Source organism: Vanellus vanellus (assembly GCF_965231255.1).
Source record: "Vanellus vanellus genome assembly, chromosome: 3".
NCBI lineage: Eukaryota > Metazoa > Chordata > Aves > Charadriiformes > Charadriidae > Vanellus > Vanellus vanellus.
This window is the reverse complement of record NC_138907.1, coordinates 71,126,416-71,153,791: the sequence shown is the minus strand read 5'-3', so window position 1 is coordinate 71,153,791 and position 27,376 is coordinate 71,126,416. Positions and strand designations below refer to the sequence as shown.

The window sequence follows — 27,376 nt, the reverse complement described above, 5'->3', positions numbered from 1 at the left end:
CATGCCTTTATGCTTTAGCTTGAGGCCAGACAGAATGTTTTCTTGTAATTGTTCCTCCTATGTACAAGATGCATTTTTGGGACTAAATATGAAAATGAAAAATATAAAAAAAATTTGCCCTGTGCTTCAGTAAGTGATTGTATAATAAAAGACTGCATTATCAGGCATATGCATAAAGGGACTTAACTAATGACACCTGAATGCTTTTTTTCTGGCATCTTATAACTTCTTAGTAATCATTTCTGCAACATTAATGTTCTTCTATGTAAAGCAATGCAATTCTGTATAGATTAAATGGTACAAAGGAGGCTTTTTTGGGCAAGGCTGCAACTTCTCTTGTGTTTTTAGAATACTGTGCTTGAAAAGACCTTAACTGGGATCCCTTGCTAGTGGATCTGAGTTCATTATTGCCTGGCTAGCCCGCTGGTACCCTAAAAAATTCATTTTCATATAGCATGATTTATTAAGTAGTTGGGAAGCAGTACTAGGCACTCTAGATGACCCTGATTACCACAGAACTGGGAAGGTAGTGCTAGAGGTGTAAAATACTATAAAACCATATAAAGAATATATACAGAAAAGAATATAATTGTGTGAGGGAGGGTGTAGGCATATGCACACTATTTTTAATAAGCTTCCTTCTTCCTTCCTCCTGCCATTACTGAGCACAGCACTGGTGCATCAGAGAGATGCTCATCAAATTTTATGTGGCCTAACCTTTACAGAGGAAGTTTTCTTAGGCGAAAAATCTGCACATACCCCAGGAAATGTCTTTGTTTACATGACCTCTGAAAACCAGTCCAAACCAGTTCCTCTGTGGATTTTTGCAAAGTGCCAGTTAGAGGAGATTAAACAGTCTGAAAAAGAGTAGGTTCTTAAAGTGGAGGCTTTTCTTATCTCTGATGCACACCTGGCTCACTGTTAACTACGACTTCCTAACTTGGATGGCACCCACTGGCCTATAAATTTGCTTTCTTCCTTGCCCAGCACACTTCACGCCTTTTGCACCAGAGGAGGTTCTCCAGCACTCCACTTCCTTGCACCTTTGCTACAAAAAGATTCCTGAATACGTTTGGGCAGGAGAATCTTATTATGAATCTGCATTTACAATGTAGCCACACCAACATAAAATAACGCTATTTGTTAATGCAGGTATACATGAATTTTCAATCAATTACAGTCTGCGCCAACTGACCTTTGAATGCTTCTATAATACAACAGCGGTAACACATATAGTTAACAAATACACTATATTGCATACATATACGTAGGTAAACAGATAAAAAAAATAAAGTTACCTTTCGGTGCTGTTCTTTTTTCCTGTCTCTCTGGTTTTGGTTTATGAATTTCTGAAAACAGTGCAATGCAGAGTTATCAATATTAAAATAATTTATACATAAAAATATCAGATGCATTCTCATAATAAAATAAATAACTAAGTGCTTCAAATATAGCAGAGTCATGGCTTTACTATCTGCATATTCAGAATCATATACAATAAAGTTCAATTTTATATATACAAGCAGACAATATATATGGACACAAACATAACATTAAGTGACTTTAATACTTATTCTGGTTTTAATTGAGCAATACAGCTACTTTTGAAGTCAAGAATAGGTTTTGCTCATCTGTAGCAGCTATAGAGTAACATGTTGGTCGTGAATCAGAAAAAGCATGCTTTTACTAAATATTTTTCTGTATGTATCGTGAGTTGTTTACAAGGATTAGTATTTTATGTTTTCTAAATTACCTTTTGAAGGAAAAAATGTTCTTTTTACTTCACTTTCTAAATTTTTAAAGCTCAAATGCTCCACCACACAATAAAAGTTAGACGCAATGTTGTATACAAATTACAGAGATAAAAGTTCCAAGGTTAGGGATCGTTGTCTCAGAGAATGACTCATTTTAATCATGCTGAATACCAACGCACTGACAGCTGCCTTGTTAGAAGAGGAAAGTGGCACTGTATTTTCCTGCCCTTGCTATGCCATCTCTTTCAAACAAAATTTCCCACCCGTGAGACTGATACTAAATTATTGCTATATACCTCTGTAGCTGATATTTTTCTACGGTCCTTATTGTGCCCAAACCAGGATAATATAAAAATTGCAAAATGTTGAATTTGAGGAAAAGCAAAGAAGAATTAAATCAAGCTTGCATAACACTTTGCATACAGTGGTAGAAATTTAAAGGCCATTTATTAGAGGTGCGCAATAAAGTCATTAAGACTAAACAGAGTGTCTGGTTTATGGTATTGTGCATATATTTCCTGCAGTAGGAACCTGGTATTAATTACTGGATGAAATTCATCTTTAGATTGGTCTGCAGGGTCTAATCTAAATAACAAGAACACTGACCCAAAAATTAATCCAACAGAAGAAAAGTTACACATATTACATTTCAACTCTAAGGAGCTACTTTAATCCCTATTGAAGACAACTGAAATATTCCACTTATACCCTTAGTTTTTTGCTCAGGTTGTAACAGGACGCACATTGCCAAAAAGATACAGTAGAAAATGGTATTTTCCCTTCCCAAGACTTTGATGTTTGCATAGGTCTTTGAAAATAAATGCAGAATGTTTATATTGGATAGTATTTGCCATCTGAAATAATGATTGTGCCTGGTTTGCAAGAAATATAACTATTCTATGGCATCAGCCTATGTAGTCTTCGTATGGAGAGAACATTATTTCACTGAGATAAAGTGAATAATATAAATGAAATGAAAAATAAAAGCCCAAATACGTATCACTGTTAGCCACTTATGTATGGCAACATAACTAAGCCAATTATTTGATGTCATTAAGCAAGAAGGACTTTTTCCGGTTTTCATCTTATCCCTTGCAGCCTGGGTGTGTAGTTCATTTTTTGTTCTATAAACCTCAAAGGTTGTGATTAGGAAGAAATCATGCCGTATTGATTTACTGCATTTCAGCTGAGCCTGGATTATTTTTCGTTCTGCAGCTATGAGAGGATTTCTTTTCTGTCAGCTGAGAGAATCTAGTCGCTGGATTTTTCAAGCCTTTCCCACTTGTTACACTTAAAAGGATGCATAAACCAGTGTAGGTAGCCTAAGTGGTAGGAATGGTGCAAGAGAAGAAGAGCTGGAGGACTGCTCCCTCATTCTGACCAGTTCTCCCTGCTGCTGCTCCAGACTGCCTCCAAACGCTGACTTAGTGCACCTGAGTAAAGCTGAGTCACTTCCTCTGCACTGCAACATACAGCAGAGACATACCTCTCCCAGCTCAAGAGGTCATCCTGCACAGATACCGGTTGCAGGTATTGCCCGCTGTGTGATAAATCACATTCTTCAGGCAGAGCCATCTACACAGACACGCGTTCCCTCAGCTCCGCTGGGTTCCCACCATCTATTTTGTGTCTCACTGCAGAAAATAGGCCTCTTTGTCTTGAAAAAAATAAGTACAAACCTTTGTTATTTCTAAAACCGGCTTTTGAAATTACTGTGGTTATAGGGAATTTCTTATTGCTAGTTTGACTGCAAAATATATGTGAAACAATGACTGTAGAGCTGTCCATCTAAACCAGTCTCACACTATGTCAGCGGTGATGCTTGCTTGACACAAACACTTCACTAAGATGCACAAAAAGGTACTTTCTAGACAGCTGCACCGAGAAGCTCATCTAACTTGCTGCTACAATTAGGATACCGCGCATCACAGAAAACGCAACACAAATTCCTTGAAGTGAAATACATCTTCATAATACATAAGTGTGTGTATATATGTTTTTGTATATTGCAAAGTGTGCCATCATTAAGATCTCTTCACAAGCTCCCCATTACAGTTTGAACCATCATAAAAAATTGCAGCCTGGAACACATAAATTCTGATACATTACAACCTAAATTTTCCCAAAACAAATAAATCTAGTCTCAATATATGCTGATCCTGATCAATTTACAAGACAGAAAATAGTGACTCTTTGCTAACTCCAAAATATTTAAACTAAGGAAATACATTAGATTATTGAATTTTTTTTTGTTGTTGTTCTGAGAGTGTTGATACTCTCTGCTTCATCTTTTATGACAAATAGCTTTAATTTTCTAGTATTTACATCATATCTTATTGCTGAGTTGACAGAGCAGCTATAATAGCATAGAAGACTTACATGGCCAGTTTAAAGCATGTAATTTATCTCTATCAATGTGACACACTGTTAATAAATCCTAAATATTATGAATTCATGTTTAGAAAAATGACAGAATCAAGGAGCAGCAAGGATAATCTTTGTCACCACGGCAACCATCCTAATTCTTTATGAGATGACAGTGCGGTTTATTAAATTATTGTAAGGGAGTATGTATTTTAAAAGCTGTTTTTCATTGTTTGTTTTCTTCAGTTATCAAGCAGACACGAAAAATTATGTTTCCCCTTGTGTTTCTTGGGTTTTGAATGGGTAAATACTTTATTTCCTTAAATATAGATAGTGCTTGACACCAGCTTCTCTAGACCTCAGGTCTTGTGCAGATATACAGAAGGTGCAGGGTGATTACTTTGAATAACCCCAAGAAGGGAGTCATTTAAACTGACTGTTTCAAGATGCCGAAAGGAGATATATTCGACTACGCTGTTAGCACGCCGATATATCTATGTACTGTTGACCCAAAGTAGGTCCTCGCAGTCAGCTGAGGATCGGTATCGCAGGCAGCTTTACTGGAAATCCCTGCTGGACATGCAGTTTGGGCACCAGCTTCCCTCACCTCTCACCCAGCTCGTATTCATTAACAGCAGCTCACCGTGTCTAACGACAGCCCGGCACTGGCTGCACGCTGCAAAGCCCCAGCTCCGGTGAGGTAGTGGTGCAGCGATGTGCGGGTTTGCACCAGCGAGAAGGAAGAGGCGCAGCCCTTCATAGTAGGGCATGTGGAGATTCTGCTGGTTCCTGAAAGAGAATTCCCTTCTTCATCTGTTCTCGTGTTTCCAGTTTTGATTTTTTGTTACCTCCTTTTTAATATAGTAAACTACATAGCATTATTCTTAGCTATTTTAATTGTATTGGATTATGAGAGGACCTATGGGACTGAGTCCACATGAATTGTTTTGGGTACCACATGGAGTTATAACAGTATATAATATCCCATTGCTGTAACACAGGGGTTCAAACTTTAAGAGGGTGACATTTCTTTTAGTGGGAAAGCACAGCCACGCGTCTGGCTTCATTAGAGGACGAAGTGGTGAGTAGCGACCTGGCATTGCTAAAACAGCTCCTAGACCTCACCCTCTGCTGAGTTTCCATCTTACGGATGAAATACACCTTAAAAAAACCCAACAAAGCAAATAAAAAATGTTGATGTTATGAGAGGCAAAGCAAATATTGTCCCCGTCTGAAACACAAGAACGCTTTACTCAAGGTAACCCAGAAATTCAGCAAAAGAACTGGGAATTTAACACTGATGCCTGACATTCAATATTGCCCCCTCATGCTTAAAGCCATACTGTTTTTACTTAAATACTGTAGTGAGGATGCAATGTAGGTTTAATATATCTACTGTTTTAAATGTATAATTGAACTGATGGAATTTCACTTGAAATTATAGTACATTGTTCTTTCTAATCAAATTTTACCAGTTGGCCATCGTTTTCATCGTTTTCATAAAATAAACAGGCAATTCAAGGATATTCACCTTCAGTGCTCTGACATTCTTTCTCTTATAAATATCTAAGAGTGAAAAGGAAAATGAGTCCTATTGAGTCCTGGTGAAACAGAGGTTAATAATTTGCTTTTGAGCAGTCAAAACCCTTACCGCTATTGCCAGCAATTTAATGGGGCTCTATCCTTGCTAGTTTATCAAGACTAATTGGTAGCAGGCAGCTGATTATCCTGAAGAGTTGGTGGAAACAGATACCGAGGGCAAGGCAAGAATGAGTGGTGTTAAGAGCTTTAGAAGATGAGAGGGATGTCATTTCTAATGTGTTTCTAGACGCTCTCTGTATGAAGAATTGTAGTCAACTCTCTTGCTACTGGTATCCTCCAGAGAAATTTGCGATTGTGCAGCTGATGTCTATTTTTAATCGAGATAGTACCAGCTGGTGAGGTGACAGTTATCCTTGTGGGGCTAGGAGGAGAATAAAGGAGTTTGTGCATTAGAGCAACTTCCAGCTAGCTACTAATACATCATGTAGCTGTACTCTAGACAAAAAAAAAAAAACCACCCAAATTCTGCAACAGGAAAAAATGTGGGAAAGAGAAAAAAAAGGAACTGAAAATATTTAGTTGGAGAATTAAATTGGTGTATTACGCCTATATCCAGGAACCAAAGACAGCATAACAGAAGGCTTTGAGTACCAACATTCAATGTTAGAAAGTCTAAGTGACACATATGACCAATTTAGGTGACTTCCCTTCTAGCTTGCTAATAGCCCAGTCTTACCCCCAGTGTTTTCTTAGATCTTGCCCTGTTCTGAGGATTCATAGCAACTTCAAGTTGGGGTACAGAATAACTTTTCCTGAAGTCATTCTTTTCCTGAAGATCTTTCTTGAGAATGTGACAGGAGATGAATTGTCTTTTAACAATGAAAATGCTGAATGCTTTGTGTGCTCATCCACTGTGTGAGATATCAGGCCACAGTGCCTCTTAAGTATGGTTTCAAAATTGTTTATCCATCTCTTTGGAAATCACAACTACAATTTAAAGCATTTAGAGCATACAATTTTTCTTTTGTATTTTGCAGAATTAGACAACATCTCTTTCATTTGCTGCATAAGACTACTTTTGACAGAGGTCACAGAAGACCATTTCTCATTCTTCTCGGTGAAAACTCTCTGCTCTGGTGTGTATTTACCCCAAACAACATGTTGTTCTGAACTGTAAATGTTGCTGTGAGGTGACGTTGATTGGTCCTAAACCTATTTAGCTAAGCTCAGCGACTTTACCTTAGTTGTCTTTATTCCCTCGACTCGACATTTTGTTTGGCTTCACTAAAGAGCTGTCAACGATACAGAGAACATGACCTTCAAATATTTCTGAACAATTTACCTATCTTGAGTAGCATAGAGCAAACGAGTGGGCTTTATGTTCCCCCAAGAATACAGGGATTTAACATGGCCTTCCAGATCTATGTTAAGCCTTTTTTTCTAATGCCAGAACAGGACAAAAATAAATAGATTCGATTCCAGTTCAAGAGCTATTCAATTGTTTCCACGTTATTGTCGTTTCAGTGGTCTATAACAGACATTCACTGTAGGTGACCTGGTGACATCTTTTATCATCTTGCTGAGGTGTGATTCCAGGATAATGTTTTATTTTTATTTTCACAAGACTATACAGTGAAGGAGATGCATTGTGAGGAAGGCATTCTCAGAACAGTGTGGATGTTATTTTCATAACGGGAAAACAACCCAGCCCATGTGAAGATTTTATTATAAGCCACTCTTTCATAATCTCCAAGATTCTAAATGGGAATTATTCCACTCCTTTTCTCATTATGTTAAAGACAATTAAACATGTACATATTTTTCCATATAGTTGTGTTTGAAATAGCATTCCTTTTGCTATAGAATAATATAGCTTTGGCAATGCTGAGTAAAAGTCTATCATTGTATTACTATGTACTTATTAAAACAGATTTATCAGAAAATCCTTAATTGGTGTAGTTGACCATTCCCCTTTGTTTTTATACGTTTGGGCATTTTCATGTATCTACCAGGGCTGCTTAAAACCTAAATCCTGAAAAGTCTTTTAGTACAAAATTGTCTTTCAGCAAAATAGGAAAATATTTGTATTTCCTGAATAGCTGAGATGAGAGGGAAAGTTTGATAGAAGTCCCCAAGGCCACAGAATTAGCTGTAAACATGGGAGCTGTTTTATAGTTCTCTTAAGATTTGTTTCTTGGAGATAAATCCAAAAGTTGTACTACAACCTCTATCAACAAAAGGAAATGGTTCTAGCTAATTCCAGCTTGAAAGCCTCAGTTTCCAAGGCAAATGGAACCTGACACAGTGCACAACCATTCGTTTTCTCTCCTTTCTAAAGTCTAACTGATTTTATGTTTTAGGTTTAATTTTCCTCTGGCAAGGTTTCCATTTACAGCAGAAAAGCAATATCTTAACAGAAAGGTTTTTAAGGGGAGGAGGGTACTTGCGATTATCTTTGACTAACTATCCTGTAAGCAGCACCGGCACCCTTCAGGAAGGCTGTACGTACTCTTTTATATGGAGGAATTTTAATGACTGGGCTTTTGAAAGAATTAAAAGTAGAAGATATTAAAATATCTTCAACCATAAACATTTTTTACATAAAAGTAATTTTTCTTCCAAGTATATAAATTCATTAAGACTGTTTTTTTCATTCCCAGATTGCAGTTCTGTAGCTTGGTTCTAAAATGTAAAAGGAATGCTAATTACACTTTAATTAAAAAAGCAACAACAAAAAATAACCACCAGAAACCCCAACCCAAATGAATCAGAGAAAGAGACGTGATCAAAACCAGGTTTTTCTTTTCTTTCTGTGGAAAGTAAAATTGTCTTGACACACTTCTCTTTATGGATTCCAGCCTGCAAAGATGTTATTGGACCGATTTTAATGTTTTATGTTTTTCATAATCAATTTTATCAGAGTCTACATTTAATTGAATGTAATTTTACGGAGACAAAATGCAGACAAAAACTGTAGACCCCTAAGTACAGCAAAATGATGTATACGGTAATACACAAAATGTCTAATCTTGAATAGCATCAAAGAAATCTTTTCCCATATAAAACTATTCAATAGGGTTGGGGTTTTTTTGTGATAGGAGGAAAAAATAGAATAAAGAAATAACAAGGCTAACCATAGCTCCTGTGCTCAGCTTTCAAAAACATCAACTTTGCAGATGTATTAGTCTGCGCATACATATTCCTATAAATTCAATCAATCACCTCTATATCTAATAGATTTTATTTTTTTTAGGGGCCTGGCATATGGAAAAGAGATACTGTTTCTGTGGGTCATGAGTATGGGGCTCCACTTGCTACATCCTCTCCTTGGCACAGCAGGAGCTGTGAGGGGTTTCGAGTTCTCTCCGAAACATGCAGGACCCCCACTATTGGTGCTGTGGGTTTAACTGAGTTTTGGACGACCTCCTCACTTACCAGGTCAGGCATTTGCTGTGTCTCAGGCAGAGCAGGCTCCCAACCAGGGGGACATCTGTCTAACACTCCCCTCTTCTCTTAGGGTGAGAACTTCCCCAGTGGTCCACTGCTGGGGCACAAATGAAGATTTCCACCAGGACAACACGGGTAGCCTCATTTAAGATTTTCCCTGATTTAAGAGGATAGCTTAAACAGCTGCAAACCTCTGTGCTGCTACACTTCTGGCCAGCGTTTCTGCTAGCCTTGCGGCTCAAAGTTCTCTCTGTACCTTTTAAAAGGTAGCTGGCAGGTTTGGATAAAAATGTTTCAACTCAAGTTGAAACTCAATCGCTATTCTTCAATAGGCGAAAGAACTATAATTGAACATCCCTATTCCCTAGCGGGATACAGTTTTGTTTCATCTGGATAATACGGAAAATATTTTCTTTACATTATAAAATGTTATTTTATAGTGGATATGGTATTACTGTATTGATCAGAGTAAGTAAAACAAGATGAGATTTTTAAAAGAACATTAATAACAGAAATGGATGCCACAAAAATGCAAAATGCAAAAAATACGTATCTGGAAAAGCAGTTTAACATCTGAGAATTGAATCAATCAATGATTTTCATCTTTTAACACAGAGTGTACTTTACACAAAGATACGCAAAATGCTTTGTAGTAAAGCGTAGCCTAGGGAGACAGTGAAAGCCTTTTAGAGAGATCTATAATAGCAACTCATACACAGAAAAGTGAACATTACCATATGGCAACATAAAAGAAACTGAATTCAGAAGACATTACCAGTACAAATAGATATATACTTTAGGGATGAACGGAACTGCATAATTAATTTCTAAGACACACATGTAACAACCACACCAGCACTTCAGTTTTCAGGTTGCATCCATGGCACTCTGGATTTCTTTTCTCTAGTTCAATTTCCAATTTTTCGAGTGGGAACTGTTTTCTGAACTTGGATATTACCTCCAGAAAACCCACTTGTTTTCTTTATCTTTCCAGATTTGTTATTGTATAACACCTTGATAAAAGACGATGTTCTAATTTCAGTATTCTGCCCAGAAATAAAGTTAGTTGCCATATCAGCTAGCAATGTGAATTTTTCCAGTTATTCTCCTGATATAGACTGTAGTAATAAAAAAATTATTATTCATATGTAATTTATAATTATTTTAAACTTTAGAAGACCCTTTTAATAAAGAATTTTAAATGTAAGAATCTTAATGGGCACCTGGCAGCATTTTAAACATCCTAAGGCGTTTAAGGTGCTCTGGTAATCATCAGCTGCTCTATAAGAGTGCACTTCTCCCATGTGTCATTTCTGCCAGTCCCATACTACATCTGAGATACCAGGTGGTATCTAAAATGGCACTAGTCAGCTATGTTTATTCACCTGAATACTGCCTAATTTATTTCTACTGTGGGACAAGGTTGTTGCTTGATGATACAGAGTTAAACGTAAAATTTCCTAATAATACAGGACTTCTTTAAGGTAACGGATGAGTGGGACTAATTGCTATTTAACTAATCATGTGGTCATTTGGGAAAGAAAATGTCGTCTTCAAAATCTCGTTATGAAACCTAACTGGTTCCAGCAACTTACTGCCACGGTTGTTTTGCTCCCTAATGTTAATGTACATACTGTCTGTAGCCTCGGGCTCATAGAAAGCGGTAGATGGACTGCAGCCACAGAAGAACTGTGTCCTTGTTGAATTCGGTGACACCATGGCTCAGGGAGTCCCTGACTGGGGCAAATTTCTAGGGCGTGGAGAACTGTTTTGGGAAATTCTCACTATATTTTTAACAGTTCTTACATCATTCCTGAGGCATTCCACTGGTCACTCTTGTGCAGCAATAAGGACTTCTGTTCCCTCCGCTGGGAAAGGTGGACTTTTGGTCTAACCATATATAACCATTCTTATGTACTTCATACATAAAAAGAATCTGACACACATTTTAAATTGCAGGACTAAAACCTTAAACATTTGTTGGTCTGTCTCCCCCTGCCCTGCCTGAATACCCAAACCAGTTCTTTTTAGGCTTGCACAGGCCATAATATCAAAACCGCTTTCAAATCCAAATTAGCGAATCTCTCACCAGTCTTCTCTTAGAAGGTTGTTCCTATCTCTCCCCTTTCCCAAGCAAAGCTGTCATACATGCTCGCTGGATCACTTTTAAGAGGAGATGTAGGAAATTATCTGGTCTGAGAACTTTTCCTGTTGGGAGCATTTTGTTTGTTGTTGTTAGCGTAACCATTGCAGTAACTGACTGTACCCTTAGAAGCTGCCACATCTTTTAAGAAGAGCTCGACGTCTCTGTCTTCAGCATATTAAGAGCCAGTCTAATACTCAGGCAACGATATTCTCATTTGAACTGAAGACAGAAAGATAAGATGCTTTCCTGAAAAGTTTATTTGTAATTAACAAAATTTCTTGATGCCTTTAACAGAAATTTCTGTTGTTTGTGTCTTCTTGTTTTAATCTAGGATTTTTTTAACTGCATTTTTCTAAAAAAAAAAACAAAAAAACAACAGGACTTTTATAGCCAATTAAGGAGAATAGAATCATTTCACGTAGCTGTTGTATAGATCTTTCTGTCTCATACTTAGGCTAACTCACAGAAATTTTGAGATCCATTTCTACCTCAAGAAAATCAATTTCCTTTTTTTGTTGGTATAGAATAATCTTATGCCAATGAAAACCTATTTGGTAATACAGAGATGGTTAACAGTGTCATGGCGGTGCTTTATTTCTTACTCTGCTTTCTAAGTTCATTTTATTTACTGAAATAAAGATTACCAACTTAGTGACTTACTTGTGTGTATGTGAGAGAGTGCAAAAGAGAGCAAGAGAAAGAGAAAGACAGGGAGAGGATTTAACCTAAGCCCAAATACAAAATCAAGGAAAGTTATCTTACAAAAACGATTTCCTAAGCTTCAAAGTATGAAGTGAAAAACCAAATAATTCTGACCTTAGAATCTTTTCCAAAGGTTTCCAACAACTTACTCCTAAGCAGAATGCATCAGCTGTTTTGAAGCAGAAGGAGGTGCTACTTTAACATACAAAACTCACTAGTACATGTGCACAGCTTGTCAGGAGTACCCTGGCTAGCTAAATGAGGAATCCATGTTTAGATTTTAAATTTTCCGTTACCCACGTGTAAACTGGAGAGAAGTTACAGAACGGTTTAATAATGACCTTTTTAGCCACGGCTGACAATGCTGAAGTGAGTGCACTTGCCTATATCTTACAGATCATTATTTTCAATTTTTTGTACCAGGTTTCTCAGCTCTTCTGGAAACTCACATATGATGCCAGTAACATCCATCAAAAAATAGTAAATATTTCTCTCTTTGTCTATAACAATAATTTCTAGCAAAAAGGACCAAAATGGGAGAAAACTTACAGCTGTCAAATAATTGGATTTGTCTCTAAAGGTTAAACAACCCTGAAAAAAATGAACAAGATTATCAGTCATAATCCTTGTTCTAGAAAGAAATGAAGCCAAAAACATATTAAGCCTGCAAGAAACTGTTATTAGGCTTCTCTATATCTTTTGTGAAAATGTTCCGCAGTTTTAGCATTTTGAGAATGTGCATTGTTAAAGACGCAAAGTCCTCTACAGAATAATCTTTCACTACCTCACTGAATAATATTTTTTTCCCAGACAATATCAAATGTTCACTCTTTTCCAATTATTAAAGATAAATATTAGTGATAAGACTTGGACTGGCAAAAATAATTGCAATAAAAAACGCACTCAAGAGGCATTTTCATCTTTTCTAAAGTATTCTGAAACTGATATTAGTCCTGTTGCATGTGCAAGCCCATTTTCATTATTGTACCTTTATTATCTTTGCTTTCAATTTACATTTCTAGGAAGGTGATCTTTGCTTTCTTCGGGCTCATAATTATCATTACACTTTTCTCTTCTTCCTTCATCACCACACAGTGTCCTTACCAGTCCCCTTGACATTTTTTCAGTATGTAACTGTATTGTGGTACTAACAATCTTATTTTTTTCAGTTACTATTACTATATTCCATTATAAATTAAATTTTGTGCTAACATCTCAGCATTCATAAAATCTGCTAGTCAACAACGCAAAAGATTGAAGGTTTGTCCATACACCAAAAATAGGTATGGAGATTTTTCAAAACATCTCAGCCTATTCACGAATACCACAGTAACTGTGGGTTAGATCCAATACAAATACTTAAAAATCAGGCACAGCAATCATAACGCATATTTCCAGGGTGCAATTTGAGAGAGATTTCCTGTAAATATGTGCACAAAGTCAAACTGTTCATCTTCTGGAGATGGCAGTAGTGTACTGCATAATCTCACTGGGTCATTTTTTTTTGTTTAAGATGTTCAAGTGCCACAAGCATAAGAAGAGCCACCTAAATCAGAAAAATTCACAAAGCTACAGATAACAGTGCTGTGTAGAGTGGAAGGGACGTTGACGCAGAAGTGGTCCTTTACGTGAAAGCAGCGAATATTAAACAGCTTAAAAATTTGGTTCCGATTTTGTGGATCTAACTGCTAACATTTTGATACCCAAAAAGCCTCCGAATTTATACACCTGGTCCTCCTTCAAGTCCAGCCCTAACAGCAGTCACATGGAGATAAATCACGGATGCAATGTCTTGTTTGGTTTCAGAAAGCTTTTCTTCTGGAACTCTTGTTTCTGGACCACAGACGTGACGGCACGCATTAGTTAGGTAAAGCTGCTCAAAGGGACGTGCACCTTGTGCTCAGAGGAACAGATTGCGATGTCTGTGAAAGTGCCACCCACATGAGCTCATCTGAGCCCTCTCCTCCCCTCCCAGGGCTTCGCCTTCTGTGCTCATGAGCTTTAGCCCTGGGAGTGAATTCCCCTGCGCCTAAGTAGAAAAGCTGTTGACTCTAGACTTTACCACAGAGCTCTCAGAAAACATCTACACAGGCTTAGACCCAGGGAATTCAGCTCCTTCATGTTTACACAATTTTAAGAGAAGTCTGCAAAGAGAGACAGTGACAGCTCTGGGGAGCTCACAGCTGCCCGTCGCTGGGCAGACATGCACAATATTCTGCGCTGGCATTTCTAAGGGACTGGTGGCTTCAGGCCACGTGTGTTGTATTTCTGTAGCCCAGAAAAAGAGGTGACAAAATCAAGTATAATCAAGGCCAGATCCTAGCTGCCAGGATGAAATGGAGACCTCCGGCCATCTGGTGACAGTAACAGGTTATCTTAGGATGTTGCTATGTGTAAGCTCACGGCTATACCCGGAAAGGGTCTTAGACTGCTTTCTTCATCAGCTCTATTCAGGAAAGAGCTTTCTGCAGGGGGAAAACCATGGGAATCCTTATCCTCTGAATCACGGAGGGAAAGATCTTGAGCACACACCCAGGAAGTGGAAAAGCCCACTCAAAGTCTGTTTTACTGCTGAGGCAGATGAAACATGTTTGAATTTGTGCCTTTTCACATCTTTGTGGCTGAGTTACCCTATAAGGTACCAGCTCCAGAGGAATCACCGGCTTCTTGTCCATTTCCTTCACACCAAAGACAGAAGACTCCCAGGCATTTATCTCCAGAGCAGCGTTGTGAGCTTTGAATGCAGAGGAAAGCATGTCAAGCTGGCAGTTAGATACTCAGCTGCCTGGATGGAGGACTTTTAGGTCTGAACTATCATCTCATCACTTCCAACTGACTAATTTAACAGCTTCCAGCTTATTTTGATGGCTTCCCTGAATTCTATTTCTACAGCCTAGTGTCCCAATACGAAGTGTAAGGCATGGGTATGTCACCAATTTCCAAAGAAGCAGGGATTGCAATGCTGAGCATGGTGTTCTCCGTAACGTTTTTACGAATTAAGCCTTCCCAGCAGTGAAGTACCTCCACAGTACTCCCAGCCTGGTCAGCTACACTGGCCCATGGCAAGTAGACACCTTCCACTGATGTACCCGCCATCCCTGCCAACAATGTGCTACAGCTTCTGACACTTTACACCCACTGTAAAATTAACAATGCATTTCTCAGTTTGGGAGAAGATACAGGGCAATGCTGAACTTTCTGTGATTCTGACTGGTGGAGTAAAGAGATGAAATGTTTTCTTACACTGTCTATAAGTTTTCTTCAGTCTTAATATGAAGGATCATCCATAAAAAGATGAATGGTTCTGGTCTTCAAACCTATTAATTCCTTGGATGCCCTATTGAGACTGACAAAATGTGTCATTAAATAGAAGCCTGATCCAGTTCCAATTAACTTCAGAGGAAAACTGGATTGTAATCTCAGCACCAACCGGGTTGATAGATTCTTCAATATGGGCATTTACCTATTAAGAATTTGATGGATGCCAAATTCAGATGACATAAGGCTGGTTACACATCTTGTTATTATCAAGCTATGCTCAATTTGGAGAAAAAAACACACCCTAGTTTTGAAAAGCTTTACATCCTATCACCAATATCTCAAGCCTTCTAATGCATTTTCATTTTGATTTAATAGAAGTTGAACTTAAGTTATATGTTTCAGCATAACAATTTTCATGTCTGAAAAGATTTATATTATAAATCCTACTTGCTTCACTTGTCCGCTTTAAAAATTCAATCATAACTAAGTAATTTTTTTCAGAAGATTCAGAAGTAGTCATTATTTTAGGGTTCTGCATTGGCACAAGACAAAACGTTTTACAACACCTCATCATTATTTCTCACTAAATATTCTTTATATGTTATTATTTCTAAATATTATTTCTGTCCAGACACACACATGATTCATATTGGCATGAATAGGAGTGCCACATGCCGGACAGGGCTACAGATAACATTTTTGTAATTTTATTGAGTTTTTAAGAACATTTTTTCAGATTTTCTGGATAATAACAAGAGTCAAGAATTCTCACAGAGCAGCAAACAGTACAGCAAGTATTATTACTCGAGTTTCTTATTTAATGAGTTTGCTAAAGCACAACTTACATGGTTAGTAGACTGACATGTCACTAATGACAGAATCTGTATCACAGATATACTAGTTAATTCTTAAGACAATTGCAAAATATTTGCTCTCTATAGTAAGGCAACTGACCAACCTTTTTTCAGGGAAGGTTCCACTTCACCTAAACCGAGAGAAAAGAACAAATGTCAGAGAAGAGATATCATCATAAAAAACCTCATATTTTTTCTCATCTTGGCTCATTTTAATTAAAAAAAAAATAGTCTATTCTTTATATGCTAAATGGCAAGCACTCTATTCTGAGATTTTTGATTTTTCATCATATCTCTCTTACCACAGAGTTTTTCCTGGGTCTGGTGTAGGTAAATTCAATGTGCAGCAGTAACCAGGGAAACGTCCAAATCTCTGCTTCTAAATGTTAACTTGTGACTACAATTTACAATTTGCTTGATTTTATGCATGTTTCCATGTTTTAAGGAAAGGCCCAGTGGTTCCATTTTAGCTCCAAATAAGAAAACGTATATGCAGGTTAGCAAGGTTGTAAATCTAGCACCACGTCCAGTGAAGTCCAAGGCAAAAAATATTCAATTTCAGTGGAACTACGAGCACTCGATTGCTCTGAAGTATTATTCCACCTCCACGTAGGACATGGAATTTAAAGGAGTCGGCCTGAAAAACTGTGGCACGTGTGCAGCCTCAGCTGCACTGACTGCAGCTCGCCAAAGGCAGGGATTTCACACGCACTCCCTTTTTACAATATAATGCAGTAAATTGCCTACTGCCTTTTCACACTCCTGGTAGATATTGATGAAATTCCACTCGGAGTAAAGAGCGGTGGGACTGAGGTTTCCAAACATTTCTTAAAGAGCATTCAGATCTTGAATGTTTGTATGTCCTGCTTGCATTAACACTAATCCTCTCAAGTATTTGAGAGCTTGCAGGTGCTTTGGGAGCTTTGAAATGGTAAAAATGAACACTTCAAATTTTAGCAAGCTCTCCATATTTCACCTTTTCTGTTTCTCAACCATATGAGAGACTGGCTTTCTGCTGGTTGTAAATCATATCTCAGAATAGGATGCCCGGTTCACAGACTTACATGTAGCAGCCTATCTATTAGTATTGATATATGGTGCTGATATAAAAAGCTCATGCGCACGTTTAAAAGGTAGAAAGTTGATAATATCCCAAGTTTATGAACACATGGGTAGAAGCCAGTTCCAGTACGTGTTGCTTTTTAATTATATTTTGGTATAGCCAGATAGAATATAAAATGAACTACCACGAAATGAAGATGTTACACCTACACTCACTGCTTGTCAAAATGACCAATATGATGTGACATGATGATCCACTACTGCTCTGCTCATACCAGGGAACTACTTTTTTTACAACATAAGGATAGTTATTTCCAGACTTGAAATGTAAGCAGTTTATTTTCATTTATCAGATGATGTCAGATGAAGAATGTTACTATAATGGCAGCACCAAAATTTATAGTAAACTGAATTATTTGCAATATGCCATCCAAAAGCCCCTTAGTTCAGCCGAAACACTATTTTTTCTGTCTTGTTTTGCTTTGTTTTGTTTCAATATATCATCCCGTCATCAACAGATCAAATAAAAAAGTTCTAAGTTCTATCTTGTACATTATTTTAGATTCTTGCTGATTAAAAGAAAATAGCTATTGCCATTCTCTGAAGCAATATCTTGATGCATATTTTGGTTGTGGCTTTGAAGTCTTGTATAAATTAACACTCTTTACTTCAAGATGTACTAATAGTAATATTTAATTCTGACAGCTTTTCTGTAATGGTACATTAAACACGAGATGAAAGCTAACAAAGAGACCAATTTACTGATTGGAATAGCCAGTAGATGCTTTATTAGCAACAATGTTCACTTTTCATTTTGTTTGACCTTCTTGTCTGTGAGGTTAAAAGCTTAGGAAGCCAACATAATGCATGTAAAACAGCAGTTAGAGCAGTTACAGAAGTCTTTACATTACAAATACCTTCATCACTGTCATCATCATCACTCCATACGATGTCAGACAGAAAAGAAATAAAGCCATAAAGCCAATCAGTGGATTCTTCCAATGTCTGATGAATGATTCTCAGTGGTTCTGTGCTGAGCTTGTTAACAGATCTTCCTGAGTGCAGAGTTTAAAACAAAAGCAGTTTGAAAAAAAAAAAAAAACAAAAACAAAACCAAAAGCCCCAAAACCTCCTTCAGTGATTAAAATTAATCTTTGTTTTATGCAGGACTAATTATGCTACCTCCTTAATAGAAACAAAGATTGTGACTGTTAATATTTATTATGCAAGGGTCTGAGGACAGCTCTCCTTCCTGTGCAAGACTGGTATAAACTGTGTCCTACGGTGCTCGCTGTGCGCAGAGTGATTAAGGACCCAGTGGATAATTTGGTCTGATACTGCTCTGCAAGCTCTGGCTTCTCTTCTGAGGCTTGGTTGGGCAAAGGATAAACATAGATTTGATTCTACCTGATATTTATCCTTTTTAGCTAATCTCTCCCTTTCGAACCAGTTTTTATCTCTGGCCCAGGTCCTCTGCCTCTTGATGCTTCTTTAGGATTCACTGCCATCTGTGTCCCACTCTTCACTCCACATGTCCCCTTGAGCCCCGTCCTTTACCCCAGTCCTGGCTGAGGAAGTTGCTGAACCCTGGCTTAACCACACAGGCAGGTCGTGTCATCGCCATGGAGTACACGTAAAGGATGGGAAGAAGACAGCTGTGTATACTTGGGACGAAATAAACCCGAGTCCAGAATGAAGGGGAATGCAAAGTCCAAAGTGTGACACAGGGGCTGCCGCTTTCAAAAATGTACCTCCATGTATCTGATTCTTCTCTTACAACTTTCCTAGAGTTTCTATCATCACACACACTTGTACACATCTGCATACTTCAATAGTTTTGGTCTTACTGCTCCTGTAGGCAAGTAAGCTGACAAAAAAGGAAGCTCTGTAGTTTAATGCGTTCCACTTTCCTGGGAAATGGAATTGAGGCCCCTGCTGCCCACTGCATCCACACCCAGGGAGAGTAACCATCAGTGGGTAATACAAGTATTCCCTTAAAGGCTTTTCCAACTGCGATTTCACCAGATTTCTCTCTGCCCTGTTTATAGTATTTTAGAGGATTTTTCAGCCTCTGACAGAGTGTTTCTTCTGACCTTTCTGTCCAGCAGACTTCTGTTTTCTTGAAATCTGTGCCAAACACTGCTTAGGAAGAGGGACAACTCTCCGTCAGTCTCAATAGCATGTTTCAATAGAAATATACACACTGCATTTAACAGTATCAAGATGGGAACCATATCTCTGTTTACCACTATCTTTCTGTATGCAAATATTTTAGTAGGGCGAACACAAGTCTATTCAGAACTACTTCTGGTTGCAGTGTTCTGACTCAGAAGCCAAATCTTAGCAGTAATCAATCAGAAGTAGTCTCACATAGACTTGCAGGTTACAAAGACAGGCAAAGTGCAGGCTTGAAGCAACTTCTTTGATGGCAGCAGTATGAACAGTTATTTTCTAAAAGTGCTGTAGTGAAATATACAGGTAACTTTATTTGAAATACAAATGTATCACTAAATAATTCCTTTTATTTCTAATTAAGTAACCTGAAACAGAAAAGACCAGGCTGATTTTCTATTACTTTGCGTCTGCTTACTAATAATGTAAACCAAAGAAATATTTTGATTAATGGTTTTTTTGAAGGTTGTATTATATAGATATATGCTACTGAACAATCAGGCACATCAAATAAATTAATTGTGTGCCATGGTGAAATGACATAATTGCAAATAAATATGCACGATCTCTTCATTTAGTGTACTATTGTGTGCACCATTGGATTGAGAAAGATTGAGTAGTTTAACTGGGAATATTTACTTTGGCTATTATAAGGCATTTATTTATGTGCATTGGCCTCATGCATTGAGATATAGAGATTTTATTTTTACAACTGATTTGCCTCAAATGCTCTTCTCAAGTGTTTACCAGGAGAATGAATACCTACATTTAGGCTATTGCAAAGTAAATACACAACCCGACCCCTGATGTTATTTGCACTTTATTCTCATCTAGAGGTGCTAAGGAGTCCAAGTGGACTAATAGAAGGACATGGCCAGAGGGGTCTTAGCATTACTGAGGTTTCGATTCACAAACAGGGATGGTTTAACTTCGGAGGGCTGCCTTGATTTCCACTCTGGCTATCCACCTACCCCTTTAACTCACTGGTTGCTTAGGGCTGGCTCAGCCGATTTCACAGCCAGAGGCTTTTACAGCCACTAGGACTACAGCTGTAAACTAAACAAGAATTGGTGTCAATTTATTTTAATACACTGGTCTATCAACTAGCAGTTCAAGAACTGCTTCACAGGTAGCAGGGCTGTCCCCCTGGGCAGGCGAGGGAAATGCTCAGAGAAGAACAAGATCAAGAGCAGAGGAAATTATTCCAACCACCCCAAGGCAAGCCGTCTCGGCTGATGAATCAGAGCTCTCAACGTCATATCCTGGTCTGTAATTCATAACAACTTCATAGCAAAGTATGAAAAGGGATTAGAAATTGTAAGTGTCCAGAGGCGAAATTCTCCAGTCACGCCATGGCTAACAAGCCCAAGTTGCCAATCCTGTTTAACATAAAAAGCTTAGAAAGATCAGTTTGGGGCTGTGTAGAGGACACTTTAACCGTACTTCAAAAATTAAATTTTGTAATTTTAAATTTTGTATACAAACAGCTACTGTGAGATCCACTTGCAGTCTGATGCAAGTGACACAGGCCTGGAAAGTTGTCTCCTTGTGCATAGATCTTCTGGTTAACTTTTGTTGTATTATTTCCTACATTTTTAAAAAGTAGCGCTAACAGTAACAATGTGTCCTGAAATGCTTAAGAACACCACACCAGGTAATGCGGAAGGGAAAATTACTACTGATCAAATCCATGCTTTTAGCTCTCCCCACACCTTTGACAATAGCGGGTTCTTTCCCAGTAGAATAAAACAGACAAGAAACAGAGGAAATAAAGCAATTGAGGGGGTAACAAGTAGAGAGAAAGATGCCATTTGTCTCACACGCATGCAAAGAAAGATAACTGCTTCCAGAGGATTTGCATACTCTTTCTTCAAGAGTGAATCTGAGAGAATGCAGATTTTCATAACAAAGTTTGAGCTTGATATTTTGATGTAATTTAGATATTTTTTTTTTTTTTTTTTTTATGTACAGATGCCCAGCAAGGGTACAGTATGATGATTTTTTTTTTAATAGTCTTGGATTCAACACATTCAACGCTCAGGCTGGATTAGCTGTCCTCTGTCTGACTTTTCATTTCTTGACAGACCTTAGAACACAAATTATTTTAAAATTAAGCTCACAATATACTTCTCTTGCTAGCATATGTTATATAGCATGCAATATATAATTTTTAATTTATCTGTAACTATCAACTATATTTAATAGATGATAGATATCATCTATTGTGCTGGGAGTGGCAGGGGCAGGACCTTGAATTTAAACTGTAAAGATCCTTTATGAATACAGAGTATTTCTCAGATAGATACAGACTGTGAAGTTCTACCTTTTGCTGAACTTGTAAATAGGGACTGAGCCAATTTTTCCTCAGATAATGTAGTAGAAAAATACTAAATGTCTGTCAAAGGAGGAAAGAGCAAGGAGGGAAAAGGAAGCGAATAGTTACTCAGCAGGTTAAGCTCAGGGATGAAACATGCAATTAATATTGAAGACCTTTTGTTGACAGTATGTAATTTCATTTAATCACAGCTTAAGTTTGGATCTAGCCAAATGTACCTGAAAGCCAGGTGTTGAACCCCTGGTGGTTTCTAGACTCCCTCAAAAGCCAGTGCAGAAAGACATATTGTGACCTTCAGAAGGCAAGTTTCTCACCTTCCTCTGACATCTTTGTTAGGGTTATATGAATTAATTTCCAAAGATGCCCATCCCTTTCCATTGGCTAGGAAGGAAAGGAAGCCTGAAAAATTAGCACGGATGTGACACCTTATTTTCGTATGACTGAGGTATAAGACATGGTGCTATGGACCTATTAGTGGTGCTGTCTCATATTTAAATCCTTCTGGTCATTGTTCACTTTGGCTAAGTACTTATATTTTTAACTTTACATTCATAATTAATCCCAGGGCAATATGACTATTTAACCTTGATAAATTACTTGCATTCCAAGACAGCACTGGTACCACCAACAATGCTTTGATATAACAAATTCCAGAACTTTCTGGCAAATTATGAAATTCGGGAGAGTTAAAGCTGACTGAGAAAGAATCCTAGTCAAATTGAAGGACTTTGTATAATGCCTTTCAACAAAACCTTATTGTAGGAAAACTGAACTGAATTCGGTTAGAGAATGTTACCTGTTGCAGATATCTGCAAGAAAAATTGGAAGCTTCTTTGGATTTTCTTTACTAAATATATGCAAACTTAGTTAAAATAATTCTTTAAGAAATAATTTCAGATGTGCTATAGGTATTAAATACTTCTGAATGCTCCTTATGTATTTTGAAACTGGCTTTCATGACCATTACATCAAAATTAAATTGCTACAATTTTTTGTAGCTCTCCAGCATTATTGGTACAGAAACAGTGATTTGATTCAAAATGTGAGAATAAGAATTCTGGCCAACTGATTTCCTCAGTTTTGAACTCTCCTTGATTCACCATTTTAACTCCAATTGATCTGAAAATGGAATTTGTACCTTTAATGGTAATTAATAACTCACACTAACACAGCTCTTTGAAATCAACCAATGACAAGTTTCCAAAGTTCTTCAATCAGCATTAGGCATGTTCTTGGGGACAGAAAATAACTTTTATAAAGTGACTTCAACTTCAGTAAAATTGTGGTATTTTGTGAACAAAAGAAACCTTTTTTCCATCAGGACTGATAATGGGTCCTTTAACACTGGCTTTTGGAAATATGAATTGATTAATCACATGGTATGATTTGTTGTAGTGCCTCAAGCAAATTTGGTTATGTTTCATGGTCTGTGTCATTTATTTCTGTGAAGTGCACAACAAAAAGCGACTAATTGATTTATCTGTGCAAATCACTTCAGTCATTATTCCAGTCTTAATAACTTTGTCAGGAATGTGATCTGCTATCAATCTTTTTTGCTTGTCAAATAGTTAAATATATGCTCAGAGTTCAACCTATTTTAAAGTTGGGATTTTTTTTTAATGATTTGCAGTGAATTACTTAATAATTGTTGGATTTTCATCAATTACATATTTTGACTCCAGTGAATTGAATGCAATTAAATTACAAATCACGGTAATTATCTGGTGTAAAGATTGATCTATGAGATATAATCTAATTCATTGATACTGACAAGGTACAGCTGATGAAGACAGAGAATTTCTGTCATGTTTGATAAAACACAGAAGCCTAACACTAGTTTGTGATAATAAAACATATCCTAGCTTTACTAAAATATTCTCTTATAAATACAGACGCCTGTATTTTAATTTGAAAGTTTATATATTTTTAAGATTTGTCATTAGTAGTAGTAGTAGTCTTCTGAAGAGTAGTATCGAACATATAAAACTCAATACACACATAAAGTCTTCCATTATTACTATTCCAGTTGATCGGCATAGGTGTCCTTAGGTCTTATCATCCTATTTCATAAACTAATATTTTTGTCATGCTTACACCACTAAGGTTCAGGATGAACCCACGCTGGTGGGTAGCATTAAATGATAAGTATGAAAATAATAACTTAATTTTGAATTGTAAGTATATTGAATTATAAGTACAAAAACAATGCCAAAGAAAACTCAGACAACATCACCCAGTAATTTCCATTTTATAGGTACTTAAACTGTAGATATTGGAGACTACAGTCTGTAGTATAAATCTTCCCTGGCTCTTTCTAATATCAGCCTTAGACAATTATATTGATGTCAAGTCTATAGAGAAAACCTCACCTGAAAATGGACAAAGGCATTTTACCCAAAATGAGAACAAAGTAGTTATAACTACAGTCTACTTGCTGAAATTTAGAAAGAAATTCACGAAGTGTCACAAAGTATCGGGTGACTTCAGGTACTTTTGATGTAGCCACACACACGGACAGGAATGCAAGTTTAGGATGGGCTTTACATCTAATTTATATAACCTGATTTGATATCAGCTGAATGGGTTCTAATTTAATGGATCAGACCCCAATTTGGTCATGTTTTCTGAAACAGCCAGATACGTTACCTAAAATAATTTGAAGCTTTATTTTTTCTCATTCTAAGGATTCAATTATCTAACTAAGAACACAAATCTTAACTTCAGATTAGAAAGGCAGTGCTGTTAAATAATTGTACAATGGCATTTTTAAAGGGCATTCACGAGGGTAAAATGAGTACCTCTCAGCCCGCCACCATTTCCTGGGAATGTCCTGGCTGAGGGTGTCTCTTAGCTGAGAGATCTATTTCAGGCGCGATGTGACAATCGGGAGGAGGCTATAGCAATGAGCTTGGCAGCCCCAGCCAGCCAGAGTTGGGGGTTAGCAGAGAAGCAGTGCTGCCGCGTCCTGGCACTCTGCTCGTGCCCATGCTTGGTTATCTCCGGCCAGCAGACCGCACGCGTATTCAGAACACTGCAGGCAGAACATCTTTACCAGGTGGTAAACAGGGATCATCGCAATGTTGTGAATAGGTGGCTAGAGCGGATGGCAACAGGATGAACCAACCCCAGAAAGGCCAATAAAAAAAAGAAAAAAAAAAAAAAAAAAGGAAGAAACACCATTAGCAATAATGAACATCCTCAGCTGTCGCTTGACTAAAAGAAGCAGTTACGGAGTGAAGTGAGGAGTTATTTCATCTCTGTGGGGCTGCTGTTGTGAAGCAGAGATTGGAGTTCATTAAAAAGAAGAACAATACACTGTAGGTGTGAGATAATACAGTACGAATCAGAGCAATGTAAAAACACGGTTAAATAAGGCACAGGTATTTTCACAAGTTACAAACATGTTCTGTTGCTGAAAAGAATATATTACGTATGGTTTATTCTTGTTGAACTATTCTGATTTCTTCAACAGCAAATAACCAAATAATTACATTACTGTAATTGTTACTGAAATTAATTACTGGTTTTGTTTGTTTAAAATTAGAAATTTCACAGATACCATTATGGGCCAGAAATTTGGTTTGTGTTTTGTACCCCATGAAGCGCATTTAAGCATGCAGGACTCATTTCTTTTCTTAGATCCTTCCCTATTAATTCAGTTTCTGAAAGTTTGTATTTTCAACTTCATGACCTCATGAAGTTTGATCTATCTCAATTTATCATCTTGTATATGTTAGACCATTTGGGATGAACACAGTACTTGCAGCACTGCAGTACTTCATAGGCTGTCATTCTTTCCCGTATAAACTCATTTTCTAGGGGTTTATAACTCAGCTGTAAGATTTGTTGCAGAGTGAAACATGGGAGGTAAGATGTCAACTAGGCAGCCCTTCTTTAAAGTAGATTTGGGTTTAAATCTCTTTAATTGTTTTTATCATTATGAAAGACAGTGAAAAAAAAATTTTCTAGGTTTTGGATACATTAGTGGAAGTCCCATATAATTCAATTAAGAATTTCATTAAGAACTTTGAAATGGAGAAGCTGCTTACTCATGCTCTGGACTGACACCTGTAAATATAGTAAAAATAGTATTTCAAAAGACCGTAGCAGTATTTTGATGAGTTCCAAAGTGAGCACAGCAAGGGCCAACACCTTTTTTTTTAACATGTGGGAGATGATTTATCTAGGGTTTTGCATGTATGGAACAGCTTTTGCCAATTATTTCAATTTGGTGAGACTTTGAAACACCTCTTGCACCAGGAGACAAAATCATTTGTTCCTTTAAGTTTGCTGGTGCATTAAACTAAGCCAGAAGTTAGTTCTTTTTCCTCAGTAAGTGCAAAGGTATTATCAGATTTAAAACTGGTGGACATATTGGTATAAAATAAAGAAGTATAAGTACACTCTTCTTTTTGCAGTTCTTAAAAGATTCCAGTGAACACGAACCTAACAGAATGACTACAGCATGATCATTCTTGGAGAAAAATGGATGTATATATTCCTCCCCCCAAAAATAAACCCAGTAGAATAGCCATATTTTGCTGACTTCCACTGCTCTTAATGACGAAGCAAACACTCTCCACTTAACAGGTTATGCACCTTACAGTTTCATCATGCAGGAGACTGGGAAAACAAAAGTCAGCACGTCAATTATAGAGCACAAGATGTTTGGAGTCCTCTTTTTTACCTTTTCGTATCTTTTTTCCTATGAATATATGGTTCCTAATTTTTTATTTGTTTGTTTTCCTCTTCTGGAGAATATTAATAGGTATATCATCCTGACTACCCAGGGCCAGCCAAAAGCTTTCTGTGGCTACAAACCAGTCATAGAAGTGACCACAAGCAAAGGCAGAGAAATGGGGACTTCAGATCCTGTTATTCAGAAGCTGATGCGAGAGACCCCACAACATTTCAGCTAGATGTTTTGCCATTAACTTAAAAAGGACACGCTCCCCCTCAAAAAAAAAAAAAAAAAAAAAAAAGAAAAAACCAAACAAAACCAAAACACATTAAAGAGAATATCTGACTGGAATCTCTGCCACTTCTCATGGAGCTGGGAGCTCTCTGCCTATATATCCTATTTGCTCCCCATTCCTGTCATCGCCACGCATTACCTCCAAAGAGATCTGCCTTTGCTGCAGATCTCTAAAAACCCTCTTTACGGCTGAGTGAATGGAATTATCCACAACAAAGAGCCTGCTCCTTTTTCTGTTATGAAAGCAGTCACAATAAGGCGGCAGGCTCACCGTGTTGAGTGTCTGTGCTATATTTTCACTTAGATTATTTTGTGGATAGTTTTGGGTTTCATAGATTTGGTGAGGTTTCATTAGGTTTGATTTAGTCTGGCCTTTAGGTGACCGGCTAAATCACTATCAATTTACTCTGAATATTGAGCAGTCTGGGGCTGAAATTAGGGTGGTGTTAATTAGCTGTAATTGGTCACAGAGATGGCAGGGAATTCTGAACACTTTATTAGCCCATTAGCAAATGTGGATTCCTGGGCAATCAATCTTTAGGACTAAAATAATCTTAAATTATTTAGTTACATTTAGCAATTAAAATATATAATCCAGTTATGTGTACAAGAAATGCGTGAAATACATTCATGAATTATGAAGGCAATTAACAAGGTGTATTTTCTAACACAAAGGATGGTAGTAATAACGAACTGCTGCAAAGCACACATCAAACCGAAATGAATATATTTTGCATTTCTGAAAATTCTGAGAATGTATAA

At 37.3% G+C, this 27,376-nt stretch overlaps 1 protein-coding gene across 1 annotated transcript in view; it reads right to left on the bottom strand.

Moving 5' to 3' along the window:
• The window catches only part of TRDN (triadin), a 233,828-nt gene that overhangs the window by 171,344 nt on the left and 35,108 nt on the right, over positions 1 to 27,376 (bottom strand). Inside the window, exons 3-6 of the mRNA XM_082481943.1 lie at positions 24,692 to 24,733; positions 18,050 to 18,187; positions 16,175 to 16,201; positions 1,299 to 1,349 (exon numbers count right to left, since the gene is read on the bottom strand). Of these exons, the coding sequence (XP_082338069.1) occupies positions 1,299 to 1,349; positions 16,175 to 16,201; positions 18,050 to 18,187; positions 24,692 to 24,733 (258 nt within the window). The remainder of the gene's footprint in view (positions 1 to 1,298; positions 1,350 to 16,174; positions 16,202 to 18,049; positions 18,188 to 24,691; positions 24,734 to 27,376) is intronic.